Raw genomic sequence first — 14,881 nt, forward strand, 5'->3', positions numbered from 1 at the left:
CGGATTGGCTATGCTAAATTACCCCTTAGAGTCCCAAAATGTGTAGGTTAGAGGGATTAGCAGGGTTCATACATGGGGATACAGGGATAGGGCCTGGGTGGGATGCTCTGTTGGAGAATTGGTGCGCACTCGATGGACCAAATGCCTCTTTCTGCACTGTAGGGATTCTATGATTGGCCATGCTAAATTTCCCCTTGGTGATCAAAGATGCTCAGGTTAGGTGGATGAGCCATGGTAAATGCATAGGATTACAGGGACAGGGCAGAGGGAAGGGCCTGGGTAAGATGCTCCGTCAGAAGAATCAGTGCAGACATGATAGGTTGGGTGGCCTCTTCCTGCAGCGTAAGGATTCTATGATTCCACCACTGGTAGGATAAGGGAGCAGGTCCCAAATCCATCCCAACAAGAACAGGAATTGAGCCCTGTGCTGTCAGCACAATCTGATCCACACTGGCTATCCAGCTATCCCCTAAGCGACTGAGTTGCTGTGGCATCCTAAACATTGATGTGGAGATAGAAACATAGAAAACTACAGCACAAAGCAGGCCCTTCGGCCCCCCAAGTTGTGCCGAACATATCCCTACCTTTTAGGCCTACCTATAACCCTCCATCCTATTAAGTCCCATGTACTCATCCAGTAGTCTCTTAAAAGACCCTATTGAGTTTGCCTCCACCACCACTGACGGCAGCCGATTCCACTCGCCCACCACCCTCTGTGTGAAAAACTTCCCCCTAACATCTCCCCTGTACCTACCCCCCAGCACCTTAAACCTGTGTCCTCTCGTAGCAGCCATTTCCACCCTGGGAAAAAGCCTCTGAGAGTCCACCCGATCTATGCCTCTCAACATCTTATATACCTCTGGTATATAACAGTCCAACGCCGGCATCTCCACATATAAGATGTTGGCATTGGACTGGGGAAAGCACAGTAAGAAGTCTCACAACACCAGGTTAAAGTCCCAACAGGTTTATTTGGCACTAGCTTTCGGACTCCGAAAGCTAGTGCCAAATAAACCTGTTGGACTTTAACCTGGCGTTGTGAGACTTCTTACTATCCTAAACATTTACATATATGCTGGAAACTGGAGCTATGGACCGTGATGGTCGAGGCTCCAACATTCTTTCCATCACATGTCTGACCAGGAATCTCTCCCACTCTTGTCGCTTGGTATTGGATTGGTCTGCAACCTGTTTGGTCGCGTTATGAACGTACCTTCCTTGGCCATCAAACCCTGGGTTGGAACGCGAACCCAGAGCTTTCTGGCTCAGAGGCTGGGATACTTGCCACAAGGCCGCCTCAGAAGGAGGTTTAAGACTCCCCAAAACCATCTCAAACACACCCTTGGCAGCCAGCAGGCAGGAAACTTGGGTGCCATTATTTGAATCCTGAACCCAGAGGTGAAGGCCAATGTCTGACTCACTGCTGCTCCTGCCAACTGGGTGGTGCACTGAGTCAATTACCCACAAAATACCCACTGATGTCTTCTAAGAATGTCGGTCCTGTGATGTAATCCATACAGAAGCAATATAATAACACACTTATTGTTTGCTCAATCTAGCATTGCAGTTTGAACAATAGTACAATATCCTGTCTGGTTATTGTGGTAGTGAATAATTGGAATAATAATATGGGTGGCACGGTGGCACAATGGTTAGCACTGCTGCTTCACAGCTCCAGGGACCTGGGTTCGAATCCCGGCTCGGGTTGCTGTCTGTGTGGAGTTTGCACTCTCTCCCCGTGTCTGCGTGGGTTTCCTCCGGGTGCTCCGGTTTCCTCCCACAGTCCAAAGATGTGTGGGCTAGGTTGATTGGCCATTCTAAATTGCCCCTTAGTGTCCCGGGATGCGTAGATTAGAGGGATTAGTGGGTAAAGTATGTAGGGATAAGTAGATAGGGCCTGGGTGGGATTGTGGTTGGTGCAGACTCGATGGGCCGAATGGCCTCTTTCTGAACTGTAGGGTATCTATGAAGTCTGATTTAATTGTAAATCAAAATCAGCACTTTGACTGTGCCATGCACTTGTGTGAGCATGACTTTCCTCCTTGTCAGATGTTGCACCTTCCTTGGGTTCCAGACAACATACATCCAGCCCTCGTGCTGACACTCACCAATGACGTGACTGTAGAAGCAGCCAAACTGACTGCCTCTGATTTTTCAGCCTCCCTCCTCCAAAGCCTTTCGCTTCTACCTGGAGTTCATGCAAGACGCATGTCCAAACAGCTCTTCAATAAATGTCATCATCCTGTTGTGTAGCGGGTTTTACTGTATGGGGTGGGGTGGGAGAGGGTTGGATTTTAGCCGCATGGTTAGGGTTGGAGAAGCGGGGGTCGTTGTCCCTGGAGAAAAGGCGGTTGAGGGGAGATTTGATAGAGTGCAAAGGTTTAGTTCAGGAAAGCCTACCAACGCCTCTACTTTCTCAGAAGACTAAGGAAACTTGGCATGTCAGCTACGACTCTCACCAACGTTTACAGATGCGCCATAGAAAGCATCCTTTCTGGTTGTATCACAGCTTGGTATGGGCTCCTGCTCAGCCCAAGACCGCAAGAAACTACAAAAGGTTGTGAATGAAGCCCAGTCCACAAACCAGTCTCCCATCCATTGACTCTGTCTACACTTCCCGCTGCCTCGGCAAAGCAGCCAGCACAATTAAGGACCCCGCACACCCCGGATATTCTCCATTCCGCCTCCTTCCGTCGGGAAAAAGGATACAAAAGTCTGAGGTCACGTATCAACCGACTCAAGAACAGCTTCTTCCCTGCTGCCATCAGACCTTTGAATGGACCTACCATTACATTAAGTTGATCTTTCTCTACACCCTAGCTATGACTGTAACACTACATTCTGTATCCTCTCCTTTCCTTCTCTATGAACAGTATGCTCTGTCTGTATAGCGCACAAGAAACAATACTTTTGACTGTACCAACATGTGTATAATAAATCAAAATCAGTTACTAGGGACACATAGATTTATGGTTTCGGGCAAGAGATGCAAGGAGGGATATGAGGAAGAACTTTTTAATGCAGTGTGGGCGGCAAGGTGTGACAGTGGTTAGCACTGTTGCCTCACAGCGCCAGGGACCCGGGTTCAATTCCTGGCTTGGATCACTACCTGTGCAGAGTCTGCACATTCTCCCCGTGTCTGAGTAGGTCCTCCGGTTTCCTCCCACATTCCAAAGGTGTGCGGGTTAGGCGGATTGGCCATGCTAAATTGCCCCTTAGTGTCAAGTGGACTAGCTAAGGTAAAGATATGGGGAGAGGGTATTGGTGGGATTGTGGTCGGTGCAGACCCGATGGGCCGAAAGGCCTCCTCCTGCACTGCAGGATTCTATGATTCCAAAGATGTGCGGGTTAGGTTGATTGGCCATGCTAAATTGCCCCTTAGTGTCAAGGGGACTAGCTAAGGTAAAGATATGGGGAGAGGGCATTGGTGGGATTGTGGTCGGTGCAGACTCGATGGGCCGAATGGCCTCTTTCTGTACTGTAGGGTTTCTATGATTTCTATGATTCTATGATTCTAGTGTGTGGTGACGAGCTGGAATTCATTGTCTACGAGGATGGTGGAAGCGGAGGGAATGAATGATTTCCAAAGGATATTGGATGGACACTTGAGCAAGTTAAACTTGTAGGACGATGGGAGGAGTAGAATGGGGGGATGGGACTGTGAATATTGTTTCACAGAGGTCTGGCATGGACCCAATGGGCCAAATGGCCTCCTGTGTCATCGGAAACCAGAGGTTTCTGAATTCCAGGGAAGCACCCAATGGATAAGACAGTCAACATGACTCCCAGCCAAGTCCCTCACCTTTCCCAACACACTAACTTTCTCCTTAACTACAGCTCCATGGCTGCTAGGAGCCTCAGCCAAGTTGCCATTCTCCAGTGTTGAAGACCAGGCAGGTTAGCTGTGAAAGACATCAAAATTGAACCCAACTTGTCTTTATCTGATATTTCCATTCACACATTATCCAGGAGGAAGGAAAAAGTAGGAAGCCCTGATTGATCCATCTCTATCCCCCCGCCTCCTGACTTCATAGAATCATAGAATCCCTTCAGTGCAGAAGGAGGCCATTTGGCCCACCGAGCCTGCACTGACCACAATCCCACCCAGGCCTTATCCCCATAACCCCACATATTTACCCTGCTAATCCCCCTGACACTAGGGCCAATCCAACTAACCCGCACATCTTTGGAGTGTGGGAGGAAACCGGAGCACCCGGAGGAAACCCACTCAGACACTTCAATACAACAAGATTTCAATGAAGGTAGAAATAAAGGCTAAAATGGTTCTTCACAAAACATTGAAACTCAAATTTCACTGAGCCTTTGCTCAAATCAACTTTTAAAAAGAAATACTTATTTTGGTGGCTGAAGTTTTCATCATGCAGCAAACCAGATGACAAGTTAGCTGTGAATACAAGTTATACTGACGGCCCTCCCAGTCTGGATTGATTCATGGACACAACAGCTGTGGTGTTACTCAAAGAAAATAAATAAGACGGTGATGGCTGGTGTGATATTTAAAAACTTCAACAAAAAATTCTTCTCAAGAGGCCACGTGTGTGTGTTGGAGCCAAGAGGGCAACTGTGTGTTTACTATTTTGGTTGCAATAAGTCACTTGTTGCCGTGTCTTGTCAGCTGTATATGCGGACTGTGGCAAATGTTAGTCTGCGTCACATGAAGGGAGGCGCTGCTCTAGCCTTTGCTTTGACCTGAGAGATTTGGATCTCATTCGGGCTGTTGGATTGTGAGCACAGAGAAGCCCTTGTTTTTTTGGACACAAACTAAGGGGTGTCGGGTGAATCGAGCCACGCGGATCGGATGTCAGAGCGTGGATACGACAGCTATTCTTGCCGCAGTGCCATACCCTCACTTCTGCCGATAACCGTTTGCCCTGCAAGAGCCTTCAAACGTACTTTGCTTCAAAAGCACTCTTCTACCATGCTGGACAAGACCAGGAAAATCAAGTCGGTCTTGTCTGAAATACTGTCCGTCACCGGCCACGACACGTGGAATGGACAGTGCTGCACTGATGGTGCTCGTCACAGTTGCCAGGGATTAAAGGAAGGTTAGCTTGCTGCTGCTTTGGGGGAAAATAGCTACAAGTGGGGTGTGTTGTGTACCATGCCGTCTGTAGCTGTGGTGACTGACATGCCTAACTTTGATTTGATTTATTATTGTCACATGTATTGGGATGCAGTGAAAAGTATTGTTTCTTGCGCGCTATACAGACCGTTCGGGTACATGGGGGAAAAGAAAAGGAGAGAGAGTGCAGAATGTAGTGTTATAGTCATTGCTAGGGTGTAGAGAAAGACCAGCTTAATATATGGTAGGTCCATTCAAAAGTCTGATGGCAGCAGGGAAGAAGCTGTTCTTGAGTCGGTTGGTACATGATCTCAGACTTTTGGATCTTTTTCCTGATGGATGAAGGTGGAAGAGACAATGTCCGGGATCCTTAATTATGCTGGCTGCTTTGCCGAGGCAGCAGGAAGTGTAGACAGAGTCAATGGATGGGAGGCTGGTTTGCGTGATGGATTGGAGCAGAGCCATACCAAGCTGTGATACAACCAGAAAGAATGCTTCCTACGGTGCATCTCTAGAAGTTGATGAGAGTTGTAGCGGACATGCCAAATTTACTTAGCCTCCTGAGAAAGTAGAGGCGTTGGTGGGCTTTCTTAACTATATAGCGTCGGCGTGGAGGGACCAGGACAGATTGTTGGTGATCTGGACCCCTAAAAACCTAAAGCTCTCGACTATTTCCAAATTTGCTGTCAGATGAATCGTTTCCGAATTTCTTTCTGAGCTATAAAGAAATTGCTTGTGGTTTGAAGGCTTGTTTACATTTCCAAAGAAGCTTCTAGTACGCACTTCTGAATTGGGGATCGTTACAGAACTATTCTTAAAGAATATTTCACTGGGTTTATCCGTGGCGGATTAAATTCGGCACCCAAGTATTGAATATAGCGGGGGGACATGGGTGACCAATGTAACTGAGTGATGACGTTAGTCAGGTCAAATCAGTGGAGTATTGTTCTGTAACTGCGTGGGTTCCTCAAAGTGCTCCGGTTTTCTCCCACAGTCCAAAGGTTGATTGGCCATGCTAAATTGCTCCTTGATGTCAGGGGGATTAGCAGGATAAATATGTAGGATTACGGGGATAGGGCCTTGGTGGGATTGTGGTTGCGGGTGACTCGTCCTGGGGCCCGTGAAGTATTTCTGTTGCTAAAATACCTCTGGATTGCTGCTTGATTTCAGCTGCTGATGGAAAATGTTAATGTTGATATAGAAACTTAGAACAAAAGAGAGTTTGAAAATGAGATATTACCAATTGTGCCCAAAGTGGAAGCTTCAACCCATGATCCATGGTGAAGTATTTCTCAAGCTGCTGGTTTGGGTATTGTTGTATCTGCTGGGCAATAGACTCTGGGCTGGTCTTAGTAATGGTGACCATGAAACAATCACCGACTGTTGTTAAAAATAAAAAATCTGGTTCAGCGAAATCCTTTAGGGAAGAAAATCCTTTCCCCGTTTGGCCTACATGCAGCTTCAGAGCCACAGCAACGTGGTTGACTCTTAACTGCCCCCCAGCAATGGCTGAGTTCAAAAGAAATTAGGGTTGGGTAACAAATGCTGACCTCGTCAACGAGGCCCACATCCCATGAAAGATCCTTGGAACCTTCTCCTTCATGGCTGACGTTCTACCTCAAGCTTTCCTGCCCAACCCCCCCATAGTAGACAAAAAGCCTACTCAAATCTGTCTTCAATGCCCTCAGTTACTGAGTACCCACAGCTCTCCGGTGTAGACAGTTCAAAAGATCCACAATTCTTTGAATGAAGAAGTTTCTCCTCGCATCAGCCAATTGGGCTTAAGGCCTTATTCTGAGACTGTGACCCCCTAATTCTTTATCACCATTACCCTGCAAATTATTTCTCTTCAGATTCACTTCCATCTTGGCTTGGAGATTAACTGTTGACTTTAATAAATTGATTCCTTTACGAATGCCTGACCTGTAATTGTCACTGGATATCTGCTCATCCTGTTACTGGTCATTGGGTCCTGTATATTTGGGTTAGAACTGATGAAGCTCTGGTGTTTAGCTAGTCCTCAGCAGCAGCTCTGAGATAATGTGTCTCCTTGGCATCTTTAAATAAATAATTGCCCCAAGCAGCCTGGAAGACCGGCTGCTGATTTCCTGTCATTTCTGCCACTCTTACCCTGGAGAAGATGCCACAGTGAATTAAGTTGTGTTACTTCAGATTAAAAGATAGAAACGTAGACGATAGGAGCAGAAGGAGGCCCTTTGCCCTTCGAGCCTGCTCCGCCATTCATTACCATCATGGCTGATCACCCAACTCCTCATCCTGCTTTCTCCCCATAACCTTTGATCCCATTCACCCCAAGTGCTATATCCAGCCGCCTCTTGAATACATTCAATATTTTGGCATTAACTACTTCCTGTGGTAATGAATTCCACAGGCTCAACGCACTTTGGGTGAAGAAATGTCTCCTCATCACCGTCTACCCTGAATCCTCATACTGTAACCCCTGGTTCTGGACTCCCCACCATCAGGAACAGGATCATCCCTGCATCTACCCTGTCCAGTCCTGTTAGAATTTTATAAGTCTCTATGAAATTCCCCCCTCATTTGTCTCAACTCCAGCGAAAACAATCCTAACCTAGTCAATCTCTCCTCATACATCAGTCCCGCTATCCCCGGAATCAGCCTGGTAAACCTTTACTGCACTCCCTCGAGAGCAAGAACATCCTTCCTCAGAAAAGGAGACCAAAACTGCACACACTACTCTAGATGTGGCCTCACCAAGGCCCTGTATAATTGCAACAACACATCCCTGCTCCTGTACTCGAAACCTCTCGCAATGAAATCATAGAAACCCTACAGCACAGAAAGAGGCCTTTCGGCCCATCGAGTCTGCACCGACCACAATCCCACCCAGGCCCTACCCCCATATCCCTACATATTTACCCACTAATCCCTCTAACCTACGCATCTCAGGACTCTAAGGGGCAATTTTTAACCTGGCCAATCAACCTAACCCGCACATCTTTGGACTGTGGGAGGGAACCGGAGCACCCGGAGGAAACCCACGCAGACACGAGGAGAATGTGCAAACTCCACACAGACAGTGACCCAAGCCGGGAATCGAACCCAGGTCCCTGGAGCTGTGAAGCAGCAGTGCTAACCACTGTGCTACCGTGCATGCTTACCTTCAGTGACTGGTGCACAAGGACACCCAAGCACACTCCCCTCTCCCAATTTACATCCATTCAGGTAGTAATCTAAAAATCCTTGTTTTTACTTCTAAAGTGAATAACCTCACATTTATCCAAATTATACTGCATCTGCCATTGATTTGCCCACTCATCCAGCCTGTCATAGAATCATAGAAACCCTACAGTGCTGAAGGAGGCCATTCGCTAATCCCTCTAACCTACGCATCTCAGGACACTAAGGGGCAATTTTAGCATGGCCAATCAACCTAACCCACACATCTTTGGCCTGTGGGAGGAAACCGGAGCACCCGGAGGAAACCCACACTGTCACGAGGAGAATGTGCAAACTCCACACAGACAGTGACCCAAGCCGGGAATCGAACCCAGGTCCCTGGAGCTATGAAGCAGCAGTGCTAACCACTGTGCTACCGTGCCGCCCAGATCATGGTGAAAGATATCTGCATCCTTGTCACAGTTCACCCTCCCGCCCAACTTGGTATCATCTGCAAACTTTGAGATGTTACATTTTGTTCCCTCATCCAAATTATTAATATATATTGTGAATAGCTGGGGTCCCAGCACTGATCCCTGTGGCACCCCACTAGTTACTGCCTGCCAATTTGAAAAGCACCCATTAATTCCTACTCTTTGTTTCTTCTCTGCCAACCAGTTTTCTATCCATCTCAGTACACTTCCCCCAATCCCATGCGCTTTAATCTTGCACGATAATCTCTTATGCGGGACTTTGTCAAATGTGCATTAAGGCACAGCGCCTTTAAGCTTGTCTTTTTAACATTGTTTGTCTTGCTCCCAATATTTTTCTCTATAGCCCAGATTGAATTTTGCCCTTGGTTTCTCTGCCTATCACTTTTCTTACTCCCCTTTCTAACTTTTCCTTTTGCCCTTGCTCCCTCCTCCTCTGACTCCTTAAATAGGTTCCCATGCTCCTGGCATATTAGTTTAAACTCTCTCCAAATTAAGATAGAGGCCACCAAACCAACATGGAAGGTGAAAGAAGTGAATGTCCGGCTGTTTTCTAAGTCCAAACATTGCAGGGGATCATTGGATGGGAGTAAGAACTAAGCTCCTCATTCACGAGTCCAGTTGCCATTTAAATCAGCACGTAATACGGAGATGAGGAGAAATTTTCTGTTGGTGGTTAGCCTTGGGAATTTGGAGCAGTGGGGGTTGGGTCAATGAATATATTCTAGGCTGAGTTAGATGTTTGATTGACAAGGGAGTTTAGGGTTATGGGGGACAGGCAAAGTGCAGTTAAGGCCACAATCTCAACAGCCATGTCTTATTGCATGGTGAAGGGGCTGAATGGTCTACTCCTATTTCGTGTGTTCTGTCATGGGGCGGCACAGTGGCGTAGTGGTTAGCGATGCTGCCTCACAGTGCCAGGGACCCAGGTTCGATTCCCGGCTTGGGTGACTGTCTGTGTGGACTTTGCACGTTCTCCCCGTGTCTGCGTGGATTTCCCCCGGGTGCTCTGGTTTCCTCCCACAGTCCAAAATACGTGCTGGTTAGGTGGATTGACCCGAACAGGCATCGGACCGTGGCGACCAGGGGAATTTCACAGTAACTTCATTGCAGTGTTAATGTAAGCCTTACTTGTGGCTAATAAATAAACTTTACTTTATATAATCCCTCCAGTGCAGGAGAGGCCATTCGGCCCATTGAGTGTGCACCGGCTCTGACAGAGTATTTTACCCAGGCCCTGTACCTCTCCCTATCCCCGTAACCCCACACATTTCCCATGACTAATTTAGCATGGCCAATCCACCTAACCTGTATAACTTTGGACTGTGGGAGGAAACCCACACAGACACGGAAGTGTGCAAACTCCACACCGACAGTCACCCAAAGCTGGAATTGAACCCGGGTCTCTGGAACTGTGAGGCAGCAGTGCTAACCATTGCTGCCTTATAATGAGGGATGGATTCTTGAGCATTCCAGATCACTATAGATCAGTGTCTATACAATCAGATCACTGGGGATGCCCATTTGTTTTGCTTATTACTAGTGGAGAGCTGGATTGCTGCTCCTACTTGGGACACCCTGGAATAAGGCTTGAGGTGAACCTGCTACCCTTTGCTCTGTGGTACCCGATGTGATGGTCCAACATTCTAAAGGACTTTGCTTGTGTTCAGGTTCTTCTCATGGTTACCAAGCTACATCGCGTTATTTTGTACTTCACTAATTTCCAACAACCTTTGGCTGCAGTTATGACTGTGAAGTGCCAGTAGAAGCAGCTTCAATACAACATACTTATATAGCACCTTGAATGTGATGAAACATCCCAAGGCACTTTGTTTGAGTGTTAGAAAGCAAGATAGGATACTGAGCCAGGTTTGAAGATATTAGGCCAGGTGACCAAACGTTTGGTCAAAGATGCAGGTTTTAAGAAGTATCTTAAAGGTGGAAAGGAGAGGTGTGGGGAAGAAATTCCGGAGACTTGGATCCAGACATCTCAAGGTGTGGCCACAAATGGTGGGGCAATTTAAATTCGGGATGCTGGAGGTCCGAATTAGAGGAGATCAGATATCTTGGATGGTTTTGGGGCTGGAGGGATTTGAAAACAAAAGTGGGAATTTTAATCGAAATGTTGCTCGACTTGGAGTGTCGGTCGGTTGGTGAGCACGGGGTGAGGGGGAATGGGACTCGGGACAAGTTCAGACACGCACAGCAGAGTTTTGGATGAGCTCAAATTTGCAGAGGGTAGAATGTGGGAAAGCAGCCAGCAGTGTTGGAATAATCGAGTCGAGAGGCATGGGTGAGGGTTTCAGCAGCCGATGAGCTGAGACGGGGGTGAAGTTATGGAGGTGGAGCTAGCTGGTGTCGGTGATGATGCGAACATGAGGTCAGAATCAACCCGGGATCAAAGGTGACACCGAGATTGTGAACGGACTCGGTTAATCTCAGGCTGTTGCCGGGGAGAGGGATGGAGTGGGTAGCTCGGGAATGGGAAATATGGCCTTTCCCACATTTAATTGGAGGAAATTTCTGCTCGTGCAGTGCTGGCTGTTGGATAAGTGGTCAGATCATTTAGGAGGAGTTGAGAGAGGTTGTGGCAGGATGGAGCTGGGTGCCATCGGGATAGGTTTGAAAACCAACGCTCTACTAATATAATCGTAACTTCTAAAAGGGAATTAACTATATAATTGAAAGAAAAATATTCAGGTTTGCAAGGAAAGAGCCGGGGGCTAATTGTATAACTCTTGCCAAAACCATCCGAGGCACGGTGGGCTGAATGGCCTTCTGTCCTGTTAGATTCCATGAATTTATATTAATGTTTACTTCATTCATATAATAGCTCTGCTGATGCTACAGTAATGAAAATAATTCTGGAAATCTAATTACAGCTCCGTGCCTGAAGAGGGTAAGTCTATATGCTTGAGAGTTTTATAAATAGACTGTATTGAATGAAGTCTTAGCCAGCGAGAAGCATAGATAACAGGAAGCTATATTTGGACGGAGCAGATGTTTTTCCTCCGTTTAGTTAATTGCCTATTTATCTGGGGTGGTGAGGGGAGAGTTTATTAAAGAAGAAACATAGAAAAATGCTGCAAATCAATGAAAGCTTTCACTGAATTACAGAAACCATAACAGAAGGCACCATTTAAGTTTGTCTCTGAACGCAAGGTCCTGACCGAGAGCTTTTGTGATCAAGCGAATGTGTACGGGGCAGACAGCTCTCTCTCTTGGCAATACATTATTGCGATAAAGTTTATTTCAGACCAGCACCTGCCTCTGACGTTCAGCCATTCCGACCCTCTTGCCTTGCTACCTATCACCAAAGGTGACTTAAATTGATTAGATTTTGCTCTTTCTCCACAACCTTTCAAATCCTGCTAGTTCCCACTCTGTGTCCACGTCCGCCCTTTGTGGAGGTTTTCTTAATCCGATCGGTAACGTTTTATAAATCCGTAATTGCCAACCTGTTGCTGTGTAGTTGTGCACTCACTCCCGTTTTTAAAATGGCCTCCGCCAGATTCTAATGGATTGAGGGGGGACACCTAAACCTTCTTTCTGTGGACATGTGCTAGTGGGAAGCCGCTTCCCAGTACTTTTATTCTTTCGTGGGATATGGGAGCTGCTGCCAAGGCCTGCATTCATTGCCCATCCTTAGTTCCCCTTGAACGGAGTGGCTTGCTAGGTCTATGCTCCGCCAGCTGCTATGGTGGGATTTGAACCCATGTCCCCGGAGCATTAGTCTGGGCCTCTGGATTATTAGTCCACTGACATTACCACTACGCCACTGTGCCTCCAGTTGCAGATCCCTTCAATTTTCCTGGAGTTGCCCAGCCAGCATTTCCAAATGATCTTTCTCTGCTGCATCATTGTCCGCTGGGGCTTTAGATTGAACTGCCGGCCTCCAGGGGTCCCTCCAACAGCTCCTTGCCTTCACACTGCTAAAAGTGACTCCTTTAGGATGGGGCCTGGGTGGGATTGTCGTCGGTGTAGACTCAATGGGCCGAATGGCCTCCTTCTGCAACTGTAGGGATTCTATGATAAGGATTCTATTCCTAGTAATGTGGATCTGGGATCGTGCTGCTGGGCTAAGAGCTAATCCCATGCAGTCAATGCAATGCACTTCTGCCCCACAATCCAAATTATTCCCTGATATAAAAGCACTTTGGCTACACAGGGAGAAGGACACAAGTTACCCTGCATTAATGACCTAACTTTATAAAATTATCGAATCCCTACAGTGCAGAAGGAGGCCATCCGGTCCATCGAGTCTGCACTGACAACAATCCCACCCAGGCCCTATCCCCATATATTTACCCTAGCTAGTCCCCCTGACACTAAGGGCCAATCCACCTAACCCTTTAGACTGTGGGAGGAAACCCACACAGACACGGGGAGAATGTGCAAACTCCACACAGACAGTGACCCAAGCCGGGAATTGAACCCGGGTCCCTGGCGCTGTGAGGCAGCAGCGCTAACCACCGTGCCGCCCTTTTTGCAGCCTTTTGTTCCTCAGTGGCTGTCTTCTTCCCACTGAAGTGATTTTGCCTGTTTTTAAAAAAGTGTGTTCTTCTCACATTTGGTGTGAACTTCACACCAAATAAATTAATTGAAGTACAGCTTTCTTACTTGGGCAGCTATATCTGTAAATGTAGCCACCTTGTTCAAAAGCGATTGGTGTGGGAAATGGAAATATTACACTGGTGATTTAATCATTTTCTGAACTGGTGCATATTTGTTTAGTTTAGGCAGAGTTAAAGGGAATGTTTGCCTCTTTGTAATCATCCCATACCCAACCTGGCAGCACGTGGTGTTTGGTGCAGAGCGTACTGGGCTGACAGTGCTCTCCCAGAGGCATTCTCTCTCTCAAGTTTTAAGAAGTGAAATCCTGCCTATTGATTTCCTAGAAACCCTACAGTACAGCAGGAGGCCATTCAGCCCATCGAGTCTGTACCGTCAACAATCCCACCCAGGCCCTATCCCCATAACCCCACGTATTTACCCTACCAGTTCCCCTGATACTACGGCCATGCTAAATTGACCCCATCAACCTAGCCTGTACATCTTCAGACTGTGGGAGGAAACCGGAGCACCCGGAGGAAACCCATGCAGACACGGGGAGAATGTGCAAACTCCACACAGACAGTGACCCGAGGCTGGAATTGAACCCGGGACCCTGGCGCTGTGAGGCAGCAGTGCTAACCACTCACTCTGCCACCATACTACCTGTAACCGCTGTGCCACCAATGCCATTTCTTTTGTTCGGATCATTTGGACATTTCTTTTTTTCAAATTATTGATCTATGTAATGTCAGCGTCTTATCATTGCATTAAGGTTTTTTAATGTAAATTACATTAAGGCTGAGAGAGACAGGTGATGGGTATTATTTGTCTTTGAGCACATATATAGGGGACAGATGGGACACTGGGTTGTGTGGGAGGAGAGTTGTGAAACTTAACAGGCTAATAAACTCTCTCAGTAAAGATAAGTTCCTTATTTTGGTTTTGGCTTTGCCAACCAGCTTGGATCCTGTTAACAAATTGGATTGTGACACCCATTAAATTACCCCTCGTCCGTGACAGTGGAAAAATCTTTTTAAAGGGACTGCACACACAAACAAATCATCCACGCACTTCAAAACAAAATAGTGGCATTGTTGGTTAGTAACGTGTAGCTCTGGAAGGCATCACTGCAAAGTCTGATTCAGTTATCTCTTGATGTCCGTGCTACTAGCAGGAGTGATTGTGTAGGAATCCTGACTAATGGTGAGTTTGTTGGTGTTTTGTTAGAGTTTGAACTTTAGAATGGTATTTTCTCTTTGAGCTGTGCTGCAGCATTTTCAGTGAGGGAACCTTCGCTTTTTCTTTCATATGGATGTTAAACCCTTGGTTGAAGTGGAAGACTCCAAAGCCCTATTCCAAAGAAGAGCAGGAGAGTTCTCCCTGGTATCACACCCAATATTTGTTCTTCAACCAACATCACCAAAGCGGATTACCTGGTTGTTATTATCTTCCCGTGCGGGAGTTTGCTGGTGTAAATTGGCTGCCATATTTCCCACATTACAACAGTGACTACACTTGGAGAAAAGAAGCATTTCATTGGCTATTGAAGTGCTTTAGGAGAATCTGCAATCATGAAAGGTGCTATATAAATCATCACGTTCCTGACTTGTGC

General features: G+C 46.9%; 1 protein-coding gene across 4 annotated transcripts in view; it reads left to right on the plus strand.

Annotated features, from left to right (window-relative positions):
* The window catches only part of LOC144509181 (myocardin-related transcription factor A-like), a 186,097-nt gene that overhangs the window by 34,285 nt on the left and 136,931 nt on the right, over window positions 1-14,881 (plus strand). For 2 of the 4 annotated variants that reach the window (XM_078237614.1, XM_078237615.1), the window contains exon 1: window positions 4,805-5,066. The exons of the other annotated variants lie outside the window; for them this stretch is intronic. In XM_078237614.1, the coding sequence (XP_078093740.1) occupies window positions 4,820-5,066 (247 nt within the window). In that variant the 5' untranslated portion in view covers window positions 4,805-4,819. Of the gene's footprint in view, window positions 1-4,804; window positions 5,067-14,881 lie in introns of those variants that run through there. 4 annotated transcript variants of the gene reach the window in all.

Source organism: Mustelus asterias, chromosome 21 (genome assembly GCF_964213995.1).
Source record: "Mustelus asterias chromosome 21, sMusAst1.hap1.1, whole genome shotgun sequence".
In the NCBI taxonomy this organism is placed as follows: domain Eukaryota; kingdom Metazoa; phylum Chordata; class Chondrichthyes; order Carcharhiniformes; family Triakidae; genus Mustelus; species Mustelus asterias.